General features: G+C 40.3%; 2 protein-coding genes across 4 annotated transcripts in view; both read right to left on the bottom strand.

Annotated features, from left to right (window-relative positions):
- LOC108973702 (E3 ubiquitin-protein ligase highwire) overlaps positions 1 to 10,998 on the bottom strand; it is a 148,698-nt gene extending 137,700 nt beyond the window's left edge. For both annotated transcript variants that reach the window (XM_018941126.1, XM_018941127.1), the window contains exons 1-13: positions 10,652 to 10,998; positions 9,069 to 10,065; positions 8,621 to 9,004; positions 8,100 to 8,547; positions 7,447 to 8,041; positions 4,972 to 5,697; positions 4,758 to 4,897; positions 4,158 to 4,690; positions 3,960 to 4,096; positions 2,745 to 2,914; positions 1,932 to 2,669; positions 1,599 to 1,844; positions 119 to 246 (exon numbers count right to left, since the gene is read on the bottom strand). In XM_018941126.1, coding sequence (XP_018796671.1) covers positions 119 to 246; positions 1,599 to 1,844; positions 1,932 to 2,669; positions 2,745 to 2,914; positions 3,960 to 4,096; positions 4,158 to 4,690; positions 4,758 to 4,897; positions 4,972 to 5,697; positions 7,447 to 8,041; positions 8,100 to 8,547; positions 8,621 to 9,004; positions 9,069 to 10,065; positions 10,652 to 10,722 — 5,313 coding nt within the window. In that variant the 5' untranslated portion in view covers positions 10,723 to 10,998. The remainder of the gene's footprint in view (positions 1 to 118; positions 247 to 1,598; positions 1,845 to 1,931; positions 2,670 to 2,744; positions 2,915 to 3,959; positions 4,097 to 4,157; positions 4,691 to 4,757; positions 4,898 to 4,971; positions 5,698 to 7,446; positions 8,042 to 8,099; positions 8,548 to 8,620; positions 9,005 to 9,068; positions 10,066 to 10,651) is intronic.
- Positions 10,999 to 11,917: 919 nt separating this feature from the next.
- On the bottom strand, positions 11,918 to 17,282 carry LOC108973751 (dosage compensation regulator). Of its 2 annotated transcripts, XM_018941222.1 has the most exons (5): positions 17,079 to 17,282; positions 16,521 to 17,010; positions 14,939 to 15,260; positions 13,657 to 14,880; positions 11,918 to 13,582 (listed from the first exon to the last, which is right to left on the bottom strand). In XM_018941222.1, exons 1-5 carry the CDS (start codon positions 17,155 to 17,157, stop codon positions 12,011 to 12,013), a joined length of 3,687 nt encoding a protein of 1,228 aa, XP_018796767.1. In that variant the 5' UTR covers positions 17,158 to 17,282; the 3' UTR covers positions 11,918 to 12,010. The 2 variants fall into 2 exon arrangements, with proteins under 2 accessions (XP_018796767.1, XP_018796769.1); XM_018941224.1 differs by lacking the exons at positions 16,521 to 17,010; positions 17,079 to 17,282 and adding an exon at positions 15,724 to 15,790.
- Positions 17,283 to 17,528: the final 246 nt, after the last annotated feature.

Consider the following 17,528-nt stretch of genomic DNA (forward strand, 5'->3'; position numbering starts at 1 on the left):
TTAGGACTTACAAACAACCGTTATGTGAACAAAACTATAATACTCTCTTTAGCAGCTTTGTTGCGAGAGTATAATTACCAAATCAAAATATGGTAATTGCAAAAGCTTTAAGTCTTACTTTATCCATTTGTGAGAGCAGATCACAGAGACAGTTCCACTTCAGTGACGATGTCGGGTAGAAAGCATCAAAGCAAGCCACGAAGCTTATGTGACATTCCTCTAGTATTTCCAAGACCATAGCGAAGCCTGAAATTTAAAAAAAAAGTAGTAAATAATCAAAAAAATAAAAAGTTTTGGAGGCAGCGAACGTAAAGTTGCTCTCGCAATTGACGAAGATTTGAGTATATAGCATTGGAAAAATTTTAAAGCAATGTTGTTGTAATGGCAAAAAACATTATTGAAGTAAATTGAAGGAATCCCGGGTTGGCAGTCCTTGACCGGATAAAAATACGAGTCCGGTCAGCTAGCGTAGATCGGACTATCATGGGAACGGAAGTTTAAAGGGTAGATGTGACCGTTGTTGGCCTTTCCGCTTGTTCGCTGCAAGGAACTTAACACTCTTCCCTGATAAATCCAAAGCGACTCTACTACAAATAAGTACAGACTCGACCCTAACATTTTTGCCGACGAATACAAAATGTCGACAGTTAAGCCCAAAGTATTAGACGTTACATTCAACATTCTGCGTTTCAACTCCCCTATCGTTCAATTCCAGATAGGTATAAAATGCCATTTACATTGGAGCTATTATATCTTTACCGACTTTCTCCCAGCGATCACGTTCGTGGATGCAATCCTGCACCCAGAACAAGAATTCAAGTTTGCCTAATTTCAACTTATTCAGAAATTCATATAAGAATCTGATATATTCAACATAAGTCCTGCATATAGAGTCCTCGAAAGTGTCCCCATGGCCCGACTCCATCGAAACAGGTCGTTTCATGGACCTTCTATTAGATATGAATGATAACTATTTGGTTCCAAGTGGGGTAATCAAATATGGTCAATATTAAACGGTAAATCAGGAAGAGTAGTAGGCAAACAGAATAAAGTTCGGCTGTTTTGGGTTCCGGAAAATACAGGTTTTGGAGGAAACGAAATAGCAGATAAATATAAGCCCTCACATGGTAAAAGAGACCAGATTTTCTAAGAGCTTTAGGATTGAACGAAATAATGTGAACGAATTAGAGGGCACAATCAATTCATCGATCTAAGATACCGGAATTCAGCAGTGAACTGAACGTACGTGAGTCTGTCCAAAAGAGAGAAAAGCACAATAGAACTCAGGTCACAGAGCAGGCCGTGGCGTAGCCATCTTCAGACGCAGGAAGAAAACCCTTGGATCCATATATCTGAAGGGTTACAAAGACGCCTCGCAAGATCGTGGAATTCGTCAGAGTACATAGTCCTACGTGAGTCTGTGCAAAAGATGCTCAAGTCGCAGTGCACAGATCAGTTAATTCTAATCTACGATAATCTAAATCAATGTTTTCTTGTCTTGCCTAAGAACAATCGGTCTGTACTGGGAACGCATCTTAACACACTAGAGATTTTTTAAATAATATGGTTTTGTGGAGGTACTTATTTGAGGTACTCACCCCTCTCGTTGCAAATATCTTTGAAAATATCATCACAAAATATGCTAATCAGCAGTGCACGCACATTTCCTATGCACTCGGCCAGTTGTATATTCTCCATGTTGGGCTTGCGGGTGGACGAAAGGCCATTGGCAACGCCTGTTAACGATGTGGTCGCTGCAGCAGATGTCTCACCAAAATACTTGGCAACGTTATTCGCAATTACCATGGAGGCAGAGTTGCTCAGGGCGGTTTTGGAATTTTTATCTGCAAATAGTGTTCACGAAGTTAGATTGTTTGGACGTAATCTTAACAGAAGAGCTAAATCAACTTCAAAACTCAAAAGTTACGCACCTTTACCATCGGCCGACTTTCCTGTGCGCGTCTGTAGTTTCGTGAGGGCATTAGCAATGCTCGTCGCGGTCAGTGTGTTGGCAAAGGTTTCTGAGGCGCGTTGTGGATAAATTTCATTTGTATATTTTCGCAACAAGCGCAGACAGGACTTGTTCACATAGATCAAATAGGACAACGATTGCTTCACCTGTAGTTGGCGGCTCTTTTCGCGTTGTTCGCGCAAATTTGTTTTGAATGTCTCCCACGACCAGTTTAGCAACACTACTAAACTCTCAAAGCACTCCTTGCTCACTGTGTTGGCAAAGGATTTTGTAATCTTCTGCACTGGATCCACATCGACTGGTGCTGTTGGTTGTTTCGATTCTTGCGTTATGAGGCGATAGAGAATCGATGGTATTTGACCGGAATTCACATCGGTGCCATTGTTGGCCTTCTTCGATGACTTGAATGTAAATACCACTTGATCTTCGGTGGTCACCGAAGCCTGACCGCAAGAACCACAATCGGAGGAGGGTCCAGCGATGCGAGCCCATATTAAATACCAGCGTCCGGCCGCAGCATTGATCGCTTTGGGCAGCATAATGTGATGCTTACTTCGCGCAGCACACTCAAACGGCACCTCTTTGGTTTCACTAATGAGTACGCCCTCCTTCTCGTAGCCACCGCCGTCGGTGCCCAGATCGAAAAGTTTCAATTTGCAAGTGTACTCGCCGCGGCCGCCAAACATGCCAAAGCCACCTGTTGTTTGAAAATTTTGATTTGGATGACGATATGATTGAGTAACAAGTAAGAGATTTATGTAAGAGTACTAACAAATCATGACATCAGTATCGGCAGAGAAGCGTATAGCCTCGACGCTGTGCCCGGAGTAGCCCCAGCCTCCACCGAAATTATCAAAACGGTTGACTATCTGATACTCGTTATTCAAAGCTTCTTTGGTTTGATTTTGTTGCTTAGGTGCAGACTCCTCGAAACAAGTTGGACTGTGGAGTGTATTAAAGCAATAATTTATTTTTTAGAAAAAAATTTATATATTTTTATAATATTCAGTTTTATTTAAAATCCACATTGTTATTAAAGTAGTAAAGATTAAATTTGTTGGCAAAACCAATCATGTAGAAGTACAATGAAACAAAAATGAAATTGAGATCAGTTGAATCGAATAGGATGGTCTAAAGAATGAGTGAGTCGAGAGAGCTAACTACTACTACTTTCTTCTCCGTTCGCACGACATCGCGTCTAAGGACCCGGATTTTTATCGGGACAAGGACTTTAAAATCAACACCAGATTGAAACTCCATACATCCAGATCGGTCTGAGTATTGCTTTATGGTATATGTATAAGTACCTTGTTCTTTAGACTATAACGGGATCTTGACTTTATAGCCTTTTCGCACAGGTAGTTAGATTAAAAACAGGTTATTTACCGAAAGAAGCAGTTTTGGTTAAGTTAACTAGAACTTAACTGATAGATTACTGCTTAGCAGACATTGAGCCTATTTCTTAATCGCTATCAAATTGAGTTCACTGTGTTAACTGTGCGGGTTGTTGTCCCCACTGTAAATTTGGTTGTTTGCATTGATAAAATAGCAATCACCTGAAGAATTTTAAGGAATATAAAAAAGACAAAATGGGGAAGACGAGCAAAAACTAGCTTGTCAATATAATCTTAACGTACTAAATTAATTTATGTAACATGCGAAAAGGCTTAAAGTCTCTTTACAATCGTATTAGAAAAATAAAAAACAAAAAAAATTATAAAAATATAAAAAAAATTAAAAGAAAGAAAAAAAATGAAAAAAATAGAATACAATTTAAAACAATTAAATACAAATTAAAAAAATTTAAAAAAAAAGTATATGATTAAAGGATTAGAAATGAATATGGAATAAAAGAAAGGTCGTTTAATAATAAAAACTCTGCAGATTTTACTTTAATTTGTATACCGTTATGCATAACTTTTACATATTTTATAAGCTGACTAAAACTTTCAGAAAAAAATAAAGCTAAAGGTATAAGTTCGCTTACATTGCTTCTTGGGCCGAAGTGAGTATGTCCAGACATGCGAGCAAATTTAGCGAAGCTTGCGAGCGCGATATGCGCGCTTCGGCCTTATTAGGCAATGCCAGCTCCGGCGATAATATGGCACGGAAATTCGATGAATTCTGCAAAGAAACAAATTTTCAATGTCTCAAGAGAATTCGCAAAATTCACTTCACCACTTACAGCACCACAATTGGCGATCTCGCTGGCCAACACATTATAGCACTGGAGCTTGCGCGCGCCACCGTCGTACACCCACAAAACGTTGTAGTGAGGATCCAGAGCGAATGCAATTTGCGGCTGCGGTCTGTCCAACGCAACACTGCCACTCGCCGAGGCGCCGCCGGCAGCGGGACTCTTCGCCTGCTCACGCACTCGTTGACGGCGACGCTGTTGCTGTTGTTCGCCCTGCTGATTGTCGTGCAAATCAAAGATTTGATTACGCGCCTCGTGCATGCTACGCGACATCTGCTCGTTTATGGCGCCAGCAACAGCGGGCTGTAGAGGCGACGCCGGCACACCGGGTGCGCTGCTGGCCACTGCTGAAGCACCGGCGCTTGCGGCGATATTTTGATTTAGCTCCGGCATTACCTTGGCATTGCTATTTTGTATGAGCTGTACGAAATTGATTTGATTGCGGTAGTGAGCGGTGCAGCTGCCGTCACGGCGATTAATCGAGAGTGTATGGAACGTAAGTGGTATGGTTGGAATGAGCACTATTTTTACAAAAGTGGTAAGAAAATTATGGTTTTAGTAACAAATTGAGTTACTTCATGCACTTACAAATTGTTTTCTTATTGGCAACCACATTCACTTTCGGTAATATGTGTGTAGTGATGAGCGACTCATCGATTTTGATAAATGTTTGATCGCCGCTGGCGCCAATCCACGTAGCTTTCTTGCCGAAACTTGGACCCAAGCCGCTGCACATCCCAAATATATAAAAAAAAATTTTATTAGCCAATGATTAGTGGAAATATCAAAGTGGTTCACTTACAAAACCGCGCCTGGCGCACAGTGCCACAGGAATTTCTGGCGCTGTGTCAGCAAATTCGCAATGACGCCGTCCTTTGTTCCACCACCAGCAACTGTGCTAGCACCGCTGTGCTCACTACTCGCCGCTTTGTTTGTTGTTGCGCACACATCCTCAGCACCCACGCTTGTGCTTTTATCGCGGGGAAAATCATTGGGCAATCGGCCCAACTGACCTTTTTGGTAATTGCCAAAAGTGTACACCATACCCTTGTAGGTCATCAGCACAGTGTGATTACTGCCGGCGCTCACCTGACTAATCGCGCCTTGCACATTAACCTTAACCGGACCGTTAACCGGCTGCAAATCGCCAGTGCCCAACTGACCATATTGATTGCTGCCAAATGTGTACACCTCACCGGACAACGTGAGCACCACGGTATGATGCAGGCCGCAAGACACTTGCACCACCGGCGAGCTACTCGGCAAATTGAGCATTTGTGGTGCCAACGGTGCAACGCGTGGTGGATCTTTGTCCGCGTCTGTTGCTTGCGCGCCAACATTCTCCTCCGCACCTGATTTCTTTTCCTTGCGACGCATTATCAAGCTCTTCGAGCGTTGACGATTCAACTCACTTTGTAGCTGTTTATTATCCTTGTTGGCATCATTTTCAGCCTCCTGCAGCGAGATGCATGTGGAGCAGAGTCCACATTTGGAACAGCCAGCATCGCCGTGACCACAAGGACAAATTCTAAAATAGCAATGGCTTTATTAGTAAGAAAAACCGGAAAAACGTTAACTTCGGCTGCACAGAAGCTACAATATCCTTCACCGTTTAATATATGTGACCTGGTCTACGGAAAGGGGGCTTAGGTGTCAAAAAATCCAAAAAATCAATTTTCACTTTTTAGTTGATTCGGATGGAAGATGAGATTTTTAACAGCTGTTTCCCAGAAAACTAGTTTTCGCAAGCTAGCTCCCTTTTCGTAGACCAGGTCACATATACATCCTTCAAGTCCAATTAAAAGTACTTGATAAGAAAAACGATATTTGACCCGGAATTTATCTGGACTGTTATCGGAGATATAACCCCGTTTAGATCGGTAAATCTTAGTTTAAGTTTATCTTGACTCCTGAAATAAATTCGAGGAATGATGCCCAGTTCACAGTCCTTGTTCGAATTAAAATCCGACTCCATTCCCGTTACTTTGACCCGGCAGCTATCTGCTACAGTGGTGCGATCTGAACAATATGTTTGGGGATTGTGGCGTTGCCTTGAATAATAACTATGCTAAATTTCAATAAAATACCTTGTGAAAGAAAACAGTTTTCTATAAAAAAAAGGGTATTTTAACCGATTGCTGTTGTTGTAATGGTTATATAGTCTCCGTTATGGTAGTAAAGTTCAGATAAGTTCTTATATAGGCCATCCAACGATAGGCCCAGGAAACGTGATGTTTCGTCGGGGTCGGACCATAGGGAAAGGGGTGTCAGATGTGTAGGGTTAGCAGGGCATTCAAGAGGTGGTTAGTTTCATGCGGGGACTCGTTGCACGCTGGACATATATTTGATATGTCAGGGTCGATTTTGGATAAGTAGAAGTTGAATCTGCAACGTTTCGGTAACTCGAGCTTTTCGTCTGCAATGGGTGGTGGTTTGACTCCAATTACGCCATTAACAGAGAGGGAGTCGGTGAAGGTGTTAATAGCTCCACAGTGAATGCGGTCAGCACTTGTCGGAATTTAGTCTTGACGGTTTGTCGGTTGTTTGATGTCGTTGAAGTTGTTGACGTACTTGAGCAATGACCTCTTGATGTTCGGAGAATGCGTTTCCGCTTTCAGACAGATATCTGCAGTGATGATTTCTGCGAAGGTACCCCAGCGGGAGCTGCTTGAAGAGGAGTTCATAAAGCTCTTTAACTGGGAGCATACGGGATTCACTATGCAGGTTTTCGATAGGAGACATCAAGAGGCATCCTGACGTAGTTCGGATTGCAGTGTTCTGACAAGTCTTGCGATTTCTCGTATGCGTTTCACGGTATCCAGGCGGCCATATTGGCGCGGCGCAATCCGGCCGGAAGATTGAGTTGTAAGTTGTCAACAACATTTCTGTGTGCTGCCGGCTAGCGATTTGAGGATTTTGTTGCGGCTCTGTATATAATATAATCGAAGGAACACAGATTGTCGAAAGTCAGACCTAAAATGTTATTGACGGTCGGAATCTTAACGTCATCAACTGCAAAATTATGGTCATGTCTGTATTCCTTCGTTCAGTGTGTGAATATGGGCGCTGTGGTTTTAGTGGGGGAGAGTGTTAAGTTCCGAAGCGAGAAAGTTCGGAGAGAAAGCCGTACGTAGTTCACGTATATACAGACAGGCATAGCTAAATAGACTCAGCTTTTTCCTATGATTTTCCTATCATTTATACACATATTTTATAGGGTATTCGACGTTTCACTCAGGGTATAAAAATAAAAAATTAATGTATTTGCTGCACTTACGCGCCCGGTAAACGCTCCTCCACGGGCACGTTCAACGTTGACACACACGAGACATTGTAGCCGGTGCATTCGCGACACATCACGCAAACACGACATTGGCCCTGTACCAACTGATGATCGTCGTAGTCACAGAGCGTCGAAAAATCGAACTTTAACTTCTTGCTACCCAACAAACTTTTCCCATCAGGGTCACCAGTTGTTCCCACCCCTGAAGCACTGCCGCCACCTTGTAAAGATATGCAATTGTCTTTGCTGGATTTGCTGAATACACGGCCGCATTGCCCTTTATTATTCAGACCAAAAGTGAAGAGCTGTCCCTTCGAATTCAGCGCCACGCAATGGGCTTTACCCAGTGCCACCTTCGTTATGTGCTGATCAATGAAATCGCTTACACAGCCGCTGGCATCACAATGCGCCGTATCCTTGCCGAACATAATCAATTTGCCAGTCTTCGTGACAAAAGCGGATGTGCCGTTATTGCAGGCCGCATGTATGACTACATGACCATCGATTTTTGACATTTTTTTGGGCTTCACTGCTTTTGGTTGTCGACGATTCTTTGAAGAGTCGCCGTCTTCGCCACGACGTGCAGTACCTTTAAGTCAAATGCTTTGTAACTATTTTATGTTGAAATAGTGAAATGTTATACTGACCCGTAAAGTAAACAGTACCGTCATCATTTACCAACAAAGCGTGTATACCATCGTGTCCAACGGCGATATGCACAATATTCGAAACTTTCGAAATAATCAACTCAGTCATTTTCATGGTGGGCGTGCGTCCAATTGATTTCAAGCCCAACGATGCTGATTTACCATAATAGTACACCTTGCCATTCGATGCACGCACCAAACCGAACTCTTTGCCGCATACGATACCCTGTATCTCAACATCACTGGGTAATTTCGGCTCGAAAATATTGTATGAGGATTGTATTTTTTGTATTTGGTTTTGATTGAGCACTTCATCTTCGAAAGCGGCATAGCCGAGAGTACGAAACTTCTTACGAGCCAACTTCAAAGGCAGCTCGAAGGGTGGAGACGCATCGCTGCCATAAGTATTGGAGTTATTGAAATTGAGTTTTTTCACAACAAGCGTGTCCTAATTGGGAAAAGATGTGTATAATTTGTAGTTTTATAAAAAAAATTTAATTACGTATATATTTTCCACTTACATCTCTATTAGTGCAGATCGCATTGATCGAATCTTCATCGGTGAAAAGTACATAATTGAATCCCTCTCGTATGGGTACAAGATTAACAGAGTTTATACCCTTTATGGTCAGCGTCTCTTTATTAACTAGGTGCAAATGGTCGGCTGAACGCTTGACATTGCGTCGAAAGTAGAGGTTACCGCCAAAATTACCCAGCCAACCAGATCTTTCCTTGGTAAACTCATCATTTTGTGCATAAATGTGCCCTTTAAATGAACCGCTAAAACCAGTGCCGATTTTAAGCAACGAGCTACCAAGCAGCAGATATAGATATGTGCCATCTGATGCCATTGCAGGTTGAGTGTAAAGGTTGCCGCTTGCAGCGGCCGATGTTTTTAAGTTGAACTGTAAAGAAATTTTTCATGAAATCCATAAACAATTGTATGCTATATGAAAAATTATAATGAACCTCATCGATAAGCGAGTTTAAGGGCACGCCATGAGTGTGAAAATCTGGTCTTGTGGGTTTATTCAGCGCGGCACTCATAACAGTCCTCTGTAGCGAAGATAGTACGGCAGGTAACTGTATTATTTGTGTAGACAACTGTTTGGGCGACATCAACATGGCCGCTATAGCCTTCAGTATTTTTCCGGTATCGCCGCGTGCAATACAAAGTCCAATCAGAGCTGCGCAAGCCATTGCCGACCAATTGGCTTCAGTAGTCGCATTGGCGACAAGGGCTGCTGGCATAGTGGTTAAGTCGAGCAACAAATCATATAGCGGATTTATCAAATCATCAGGTTCCAATTTAAATGATTCCGGCTGTTGTCCTTGTATGACATCTAGTAATGCTCTAAGTGCCTTCGTACATAACATGGGTTGTATGTGACGCGCTTCAGCGATTAGCTCGAAAAGACTGCGCAATCCTGCACCCACAATCAATGGTACACGCACAAGTGTAAACTCTTTCTCAGTAACTTCTTCAGACTCACTCTCGGCATCACTGTTCGCAGAATCATGTCGAGAACGTTTTTCCACTAGCAATCCATTGCTAACATTGGCGCCATTAATTGCTGTTGACAACATGCTGTGACAAGAGCAGTCAAGCAGATTAGTTGTCATACAGGTTCCGGCACAAACCAGACAACAAGAGGAACTTAAATTGTGTAAGCGACGCAAAGAACCCTTGCTATCTTGAAATAGTGCATAACGTGTCTCTGCTTCCAGGACAGTGGAGCGTATCACGGCGAAAATTGCGAATTTCGATGCATTGGCTTCAAGTTCTATATGTGCCACGGGAAAAGTAGGAAATAATACCAAATGATCTTTTATAATCGGTGGATCCATTGGATTTACAATGGCACCTGCGTTGCCCTCAAGCACTGCTGCCGCTGCAGCAAGTGCGGCGGCTTTCTTATCTTTATTTTTTCGTTTAGACAATGATTTACGATCATTTTGAAGTTTTCTGGAAAAAACCATCCACTAATTAATATTATCCACATAATTAGAAAATTAGTAATAAATAATGACTTCGTAAACTGTGATAACAGCACATTGTAAAATACATACATACATATTTATGTATCTTATTTTCTTACTTCGTCTTATCAACATATGTTCGTGATACATATTATACTATACGTAAATAAAATCTCTCATTTCCCTTTTTATTTTGATGTCACGTGCGCACATGCAAAAATGCATGTCATTGGCCTTCCGCGACCTTGGATAAAAATCTAAACATAAACAATCAACCCGGCTTCCTTTACCCAGTTATTCCGTGGAAAGTGTAAACAAAAACAGCTGTGTACGACTTTCCGGCTTTTTGACCTACAAACCACTTATCGGCGTATCTTTGTTTTGACCATTTTCGTGCATTCCAGTTGGCAGCTGCGTTGCACTACAGCTGACTGGCAGATGTCAATAGCCTTGACGTAATTTAAGGGTTGATTGTCACGCATGCATGGGAAAAATCAATATTTCACTGCCCAATGTCCAGTCAGCACAGCCTCGATATTTTCTTACTGGATATTTAGTAAAATTTCACTTACCGTCGAGTATTACTAGTGTATAACTCATAAAAATGTTCTCCATATTTCAAAGGATCCAGTAGGCCTACCATTATGCAGTTAAATGCCCTAAAAAATGAATTTTCACAAATCACCGTCTGCGACTATCGATTTTTCGTCCTGGCAACGGTGCAAAGGTTAATTTTTCACCGAATCCACTAATTTCACTAAATTATTTATATATTTTTAAGCGCTTTATTGTTTTACATTGCGTTCGAACTCTTCAAACCCTTTTCATTAAAAATAAACCGAATTTTAACAAATTTTCACTGCACAATTGAATATACTTCCTATCAGCAGCATTATTTTCCAAGCACTGCAATAGGATGAAAGTAGAAAAGGAGAAAGGAATTGCAAAAACCACATCGATGATGCCAGCTGCGTTCAAAACAAAATCCCACAAAAATCCTTTTCCCAATTTAATTTGGTGTTGTTAATAATTGCTCTGCTTTAAACTACAATAAATGCAGAAAGAATAGAGTGCAATTATATAAGGTTGGGCATTCTTATTCGTTTCTAAAAACAATATTTGGCAACTCATAACCTTAAAATAATTTCAATTAGTAGTAGTCTTTGGAAAATAAATTTAATATTGTATTTCTTATTAAGAAAATTGCAGAATGCAATACTACGATACCGGTTTAAGCGAAACTATGTCTATAGTCACTTCCACGGATACCGCTTCTAATTGGTCCAAACCGGTGAAAAGGAAGCCCAAAAGAAGAAATACAGTCTCGGCATTCCCCAAACGCAAAACCAGACCCTTAATGTCGAAAAAATTACATTCAAAGAAATTTGTCGAAAATAACACCTTTATAACGAAAACGCCATGTTTAAAGTTGCGTCGTTATCATTTAAAAATTCGTAGGCCGTCAAACTTAAGCGTTAAACAAACCAAAGCATTGATTGAAAGAATCAACGATGAATCACGAGTGGCGCACTATCTTTGGCCACGGATTCATCAGCGAACTGCGGAGCTCGAAGCAGAAATTGCTCATCTGCAACAGCGCCTACGTCAGCTACAGACAGAGGAGGTGGATATCAAAAGAAAACGTTGGTGCCGCAATTGTCAGGAAGAAGCGACATACATACATGCCAAGCGCTTCTACTGCAGCACATATTGTGAAGAACAATTTTCGAAAACACGAAATCAGCAATAATAGTTATAGGCTAGAACGTAATCTGTATTAAATATCGTTATTTTGATTTGACACAAGAAAATATTGTATAATTTAAAATTAGAATATATATTGTCATAAATATACTTTTTATTAGCAATTAAATACTATAATACGAGAATAAATATTCTGCGATGTTATCTTTTACAAAATATGTAAAGTCTTAAAATCTGCCTCTGCCACCACCTCCGTAGCGTCCCCATTGGTTTGTTCCACTACCTCGTCCAAAACCACCGCGGCCCCAGTTGCCACCACCACCTGAGCCCCAATTGCTGCCTCCGCCACCACGGTTCCAACCACTATAACCACTGCCGCCATCGAAACGTCCACGCTTACTCGGTGGACCACCACTATGGCCACCGCCACCACCTTGTCGACTTTGGAAGGGTAGCACACCAGCCTCCCTGGTAATGTTGTAATCACCAGCATTCATAACACATAACTCCTTTACAACATTTATTAGCTTCGCTTGTGGCTCTTCGAGTTGACCAATTTCATCTGGTCTATCACATGCAATAGTGATTAGAGTTTCAATAGCCGGTTTCAGCGCTGCCACTGCGGCAGCATGTTGGGGATCCATTTCAAGGTTAAGCCAATTATCTAGCCGAACTATATTGTCTTTGATATAGTCTACTTTGCGACAACCAAAGAGCAGCAAATGTAGTGGCGCCACCATTGTCATCTGCTTGCAGGATACAGCACGAGTTCTTATCTTCTCGCCAAATACGAAGAACGGATAAGGAAAAGTGACAGCCAAGTTGCTGCAATTTACCGAAGTCTTATGTAAAAGTGCAGCCTTGGACTCCGTTGTCAAAACCTTACGTTTCTCCTTGTGTACGCAAACGTTTGGATACAAACCCAAACAAAGCAATGCAGTAGCCATATCCAAAACCGGATCATCATTATTCGCATCCACTTTATACGATATCATTGACTCCTCTGGAAAACCGGTTTGCTGCAACAAATCTAAAAGTTGACCTTTAGCCTCGGACATAACGCGCATAGTTGACAACTGCAACCCCTTCCACTCGCAAAATTTTATCTCCTCCTCTTCGCCACGATTTTTGGCCTTTTCCCACATCTGTGTAGCAACTATCATAGCAACATGATCAGAACACTTGCGACCGCCCAATAGTTTCTGATGATTTGCCAAACGTCGTTGCCCAATGTCTAACGCAAATATCTCGGAGAAAGTGCTCGAGTATGAGGCCATGTTCGCCAATATGTCCGCGCAGCCAAACACTGAGCCTAATATTAACATTTTACCAAGTCGTGGCTCAATAGGTAAACGAGCCAAAATGCGCCCCAACGGTGTCAACTCATCATTATCATCCAAACAGCGCATATCGCGTAAAAGCACCTCAGCTTCGATAACGGCATCCAATGGAGGTGGCTCCAAGGCCTTAGATAAAAACTGATGAATAGAACCAAGACGCAACAGTTTAATAGAAAGTGCCAATTCATGTAATGGCGTACGAAATATCTCAGGTGTCATGCTCTCCTCAAGTCTCTGAAAACGTGCACGAGAGCAAAGGGTAAAACAGAAACCCGGTCGAACGCGACCAGCGCGACCTTTGCGTTGCTCCAAATTCGATCTGGCTGCCCAGACTGTGGCATAACTTGTGAGGTTATTGTGTGAGGTGAACATCTTCATACGCGCCTTGCAGATATCAATGACGAAAACAATATCGTCAATTGTTATAGACGTTTCGGCAATGTTGGTGGACAATATGATCTGAATGAAAAAACAGCGAAAAAAAATTTCAATAAAAAATAGTTTCAACAATGGAATAAATATATTAATTTTACCTTTGTTACGCCATCTGGCACTGGCTCAAACACTTTTCGTTGATCCTCTCGTGGAATTTGCGAGTGGCATGGCAAGATGCGAAATTGTGGTCCGCCGAACTGTGAGTTCTGCAAATACTTCATCAGAGCAAAAATTAGATTCCAGCCAGGTAAAAAGATAAGCACAGCTCCCGGTATATTCTTCGATTTAATATGCACCAAAAGCGCATCGATCAATTCAAACGAACACTCGGATTCGGACAACAATGCCATTGCCGTTTTGGTCTGCTGCGAATATTTTGCGTCGCAAACTTTGTTCAAATTTTGTTCATTTGGATCTTCACCATTCTCAGCAATTACAGATTTCTCCTCGTCATCGCGATCTTTGCTCTTCTTGCGCGATTCAGGTGTCGGCATAAACTTTGTCATTTCTACACAATCCTCTAAGAAGAATTGTTGCACGGGGAAAGCACGACCGGGAATTTCTAAAACGGGGCATTTACCGAAATACTCCGAAAATAATGTTGTATCAATTGTAGCAGACATCAGAATGACATGTAAATCTGGATATGTGTGCACCATATCACGTAGTATGACCAATAAAAAGTCACTATTTACATCGCGCTCGTGAATTTCATCTACAATAATGTGTGAGATGCCGCGTAAACCGCCTTCCAGTTTGCGCAAGAGCACACCGACAGTACAGAATAAGATGGCGCCATAGGGGCGTGGTGTCACCGTTTCGAAACGAACTGAGTATCCAACCGCTTCGCCAAGATTCTCGCAACGCTCGGCTGCGACACGTTCTGCCACCGAAATAGCTGAAATACGACGTGGTTGCGTCACATAAATATTACAGAAGGCACCCTGACCGGATGCAATGTAATCCTCCAATATATATTGCGCAATTTGTGTAGTTTTGCCGCAACCAGTATTACCGCGTATGATAACAACAGGATGCTCATGTATGTTGGACATTATTTCATTGCGCATAGCCGCTATGGGGAGGCATTCACGAAACTCAATGAATTTTTGCAGTTCTGCATTATTCATTCGCTTTTCTTTCGAAGTTGTTTCGAGATCTTCGCAGAGGTCATCTAAAGTGGCAGTAGCCAAGTAACCCTCATCAATATTACAAGCATTCCACGCATTCCAATTCGGTTGTGGCGGAGCCCAAGGTATAACTGAACCCTGCATTTGAGAGGCATCGTCGTTTTGATTTCTTGCTTCCCTATTGTTAGGGATCTTGGAAATATAACAAAAAATTATATATATAATTTTTTTATAAATAAATATTACTTACGAGTAAGCTAACACCAGTATTCTCATTTTCCGCTTTAATATTGTAAGGATTTATAACTGGTAGATCAAGGTCCCGAATGCATTCTTCCACTTTTTGCATTAAATCTTCAGAGATTTTGACCGGATATGGTTTCATATCCGCATCGTCCTTGCGTTGCTTCAATGTGCCACTAAAAGCCTCAATTACGCCCAAATGATAAAGTTGGCGTACCAAAGACAAAGCGCACGATTTGCTCGCCGATTGTTTATTGGAACCAGTTTCACGTGCGGTAACTGTACGTTTTAGTTGACGCACGAAAATATGCATTTCAGCCATAAAGCTCCTAAACAAATTTATTGATATTATTATTATGAACAAATAAAAGGATATAAATTCAAATTATGTTAATTACTAAATTTAAGATGTTTCGATTTTCTATGCGTAGGACAAGATATTTTATATATTAATTTTTTTTTCCGTTTGTAAGTTATAATAATAAAAATTTTACTTTAGAAATTTTGTAGACATTTTTAACGAGTCTATAAAAACAGCTTTGGCAGCCGAGCTGCGAAACACTCGATTTTAACTGTTCCGGTACCATTCTCCAAACTTTTTGGTGACTATTTTGTGGCAACAAATACGATGAAGGACTCTAATATCTATCTAGTAATGTATTACATTTTTAAAATATATATGTATATGTAATTTAAAATTATAGATATTTATTTAAATTGTAAAATGTAGGAATATCAAACAGCATTTTATGGTTATTTTTTTTTTTTAAATTTTTTATATAATTTACTTACCAATGGCAATTTATTGCGGCGTGGTGAATATAGGCCTTAGAAGAATGCCTTTTAAGTATTGTGACACTGTGCGTTACTTTGCAAATTTAATATACCCAAAGCTACTGGATTATAAAAAATCATACAGGATAAATCACATTGGTATAAAAGCATTTAGAGTTTTCATATTGCTATACATACTATACTATTACATACTTTGGACATAAATATATTTATTTACATTTTCTTTTCGCAACTCAGAAAAAGTATCTAATATAGTAATGTCCTGAATACAGTATGTCAAAAAGTTGTTGATAAAATACAAAGGTATACAGTTTTTATAATAAAAATACATTAACTGAATATACTGACTAAAAAAATTGGTAGTTAATCTGCTTTATATTTACATCATAAACTAATTGTTTGCAAACTCTTTTTTGACAAATTGTACATAGCCATGATACCAATTAATTATTTTATGTAACATTTTTATTAATAAACATAGGCGAAAACTTTCAACTGAAATATGGTTGAAAATACTCGTCTCATACAACCAACTAAAACCATATATTTGCAAATTATCACACATTGCCACACATATGTAAAAGTTTTGATCACTTTTGGTTTCAATTGCAGTTACTATATTTCACCCAGCCTTCATTTTGCCACAGGTACTACATAAATATTAGAAGCTTTCCTCTTTGATTTATAGATTTAAAATCGAAGAGATGAGCTCACTTAAAAATAAATCAATTTAAATGAATATACATACATATTGTAATGAATATGTATTTTATATCAAATAATCAAAATTTTACCTGGCATGATCTGGGCCAACAGGCGTATACTTATAATCCGCCGTTATTTTATTCATCTGCATGAATTGATGAAGCTTTGCTTTTGCATTCTCGATGGTCCAATTACCATGTATGGCTGCATTTACATCTACTGACTCCGCTTCTTTCATTTCCAATTGTTCACGTGCTCTATCCACTGGATTTATCTCACGCTCTATGGGTTGATAAGCCTGACCCAAGTCTTGAGGTCCCATCCCACCATCAAAGAATTTGCGTTGCGAACCATATCTATCCCCACTCCCATCGGCGTTGGTTGCAGGTGCTATAGCTGCCATTCCTGCGTCTGCAGGTATATCAGACGCATTTACTTTACCGGTACGTACCAAAAAACTCATGAAATCACGAGCTGCATTGCGTTCTGCATCTTTTTTGTTCGTAGAATTACCTGCCGCCACGTAGGGGTAATTCGGCACTCGTACTTCACACAAAAATCTTTGGCGATGTTTTGGACCTTTAAATATGTTTAATATATGGAGTTACAAATCGATTCTCTACGCCAATGCAATTATGCACTCTTACCAGTCGGACGAACCTCAAATTTAGGTTCTACTTTATTTTTTGAGCACCATTCATGGAAAACAGATTTCAAATCAGCCATTGTTAAAGGGTAAAACTTTGAAAATCGTTTATCAATAAATTAAAATCTATGTTCTATTATAACAAGCAAAATTTTCTCGAATTCTAAAACCGGCACACAAATTTAACACAAGTGAAAATTATTGATACTGCACGAGCTGCCAGACTTACCATTTTTGATTTCAAATGGAATTATAAACAATAATAGCTGATTCACATACAACTTTTGCTTCGAACTTATACGAAAGCTGACTTCGAACTTATTTTTTAAAACAAATGTTGGAAGCAAACAATTCTAAATGAAGATTTGAAGTTTCTTATGTTGTTTTAGGCATAACTAAGTTATTGTTGGCAGTAAAATTAGTCGGAAAATCAACATAAAATTTAAAATTA

This window comes from Bactrocera latifrons, unplaced genomic scaffold (assembly GCF_001853355.1).
Source record: "Bactrocera latifrons isolate USDA-ARS-PBARC rearing strain unplaced genomic scaffold, ASM185335v1 scaffold_5, whole genome shotgun sequence".
NCBI lineage: Eukaryota > Metazoa > Arthropoda > Insecta > Diptera > Tephritidae > Bactrocera > Bactrocera latifrons.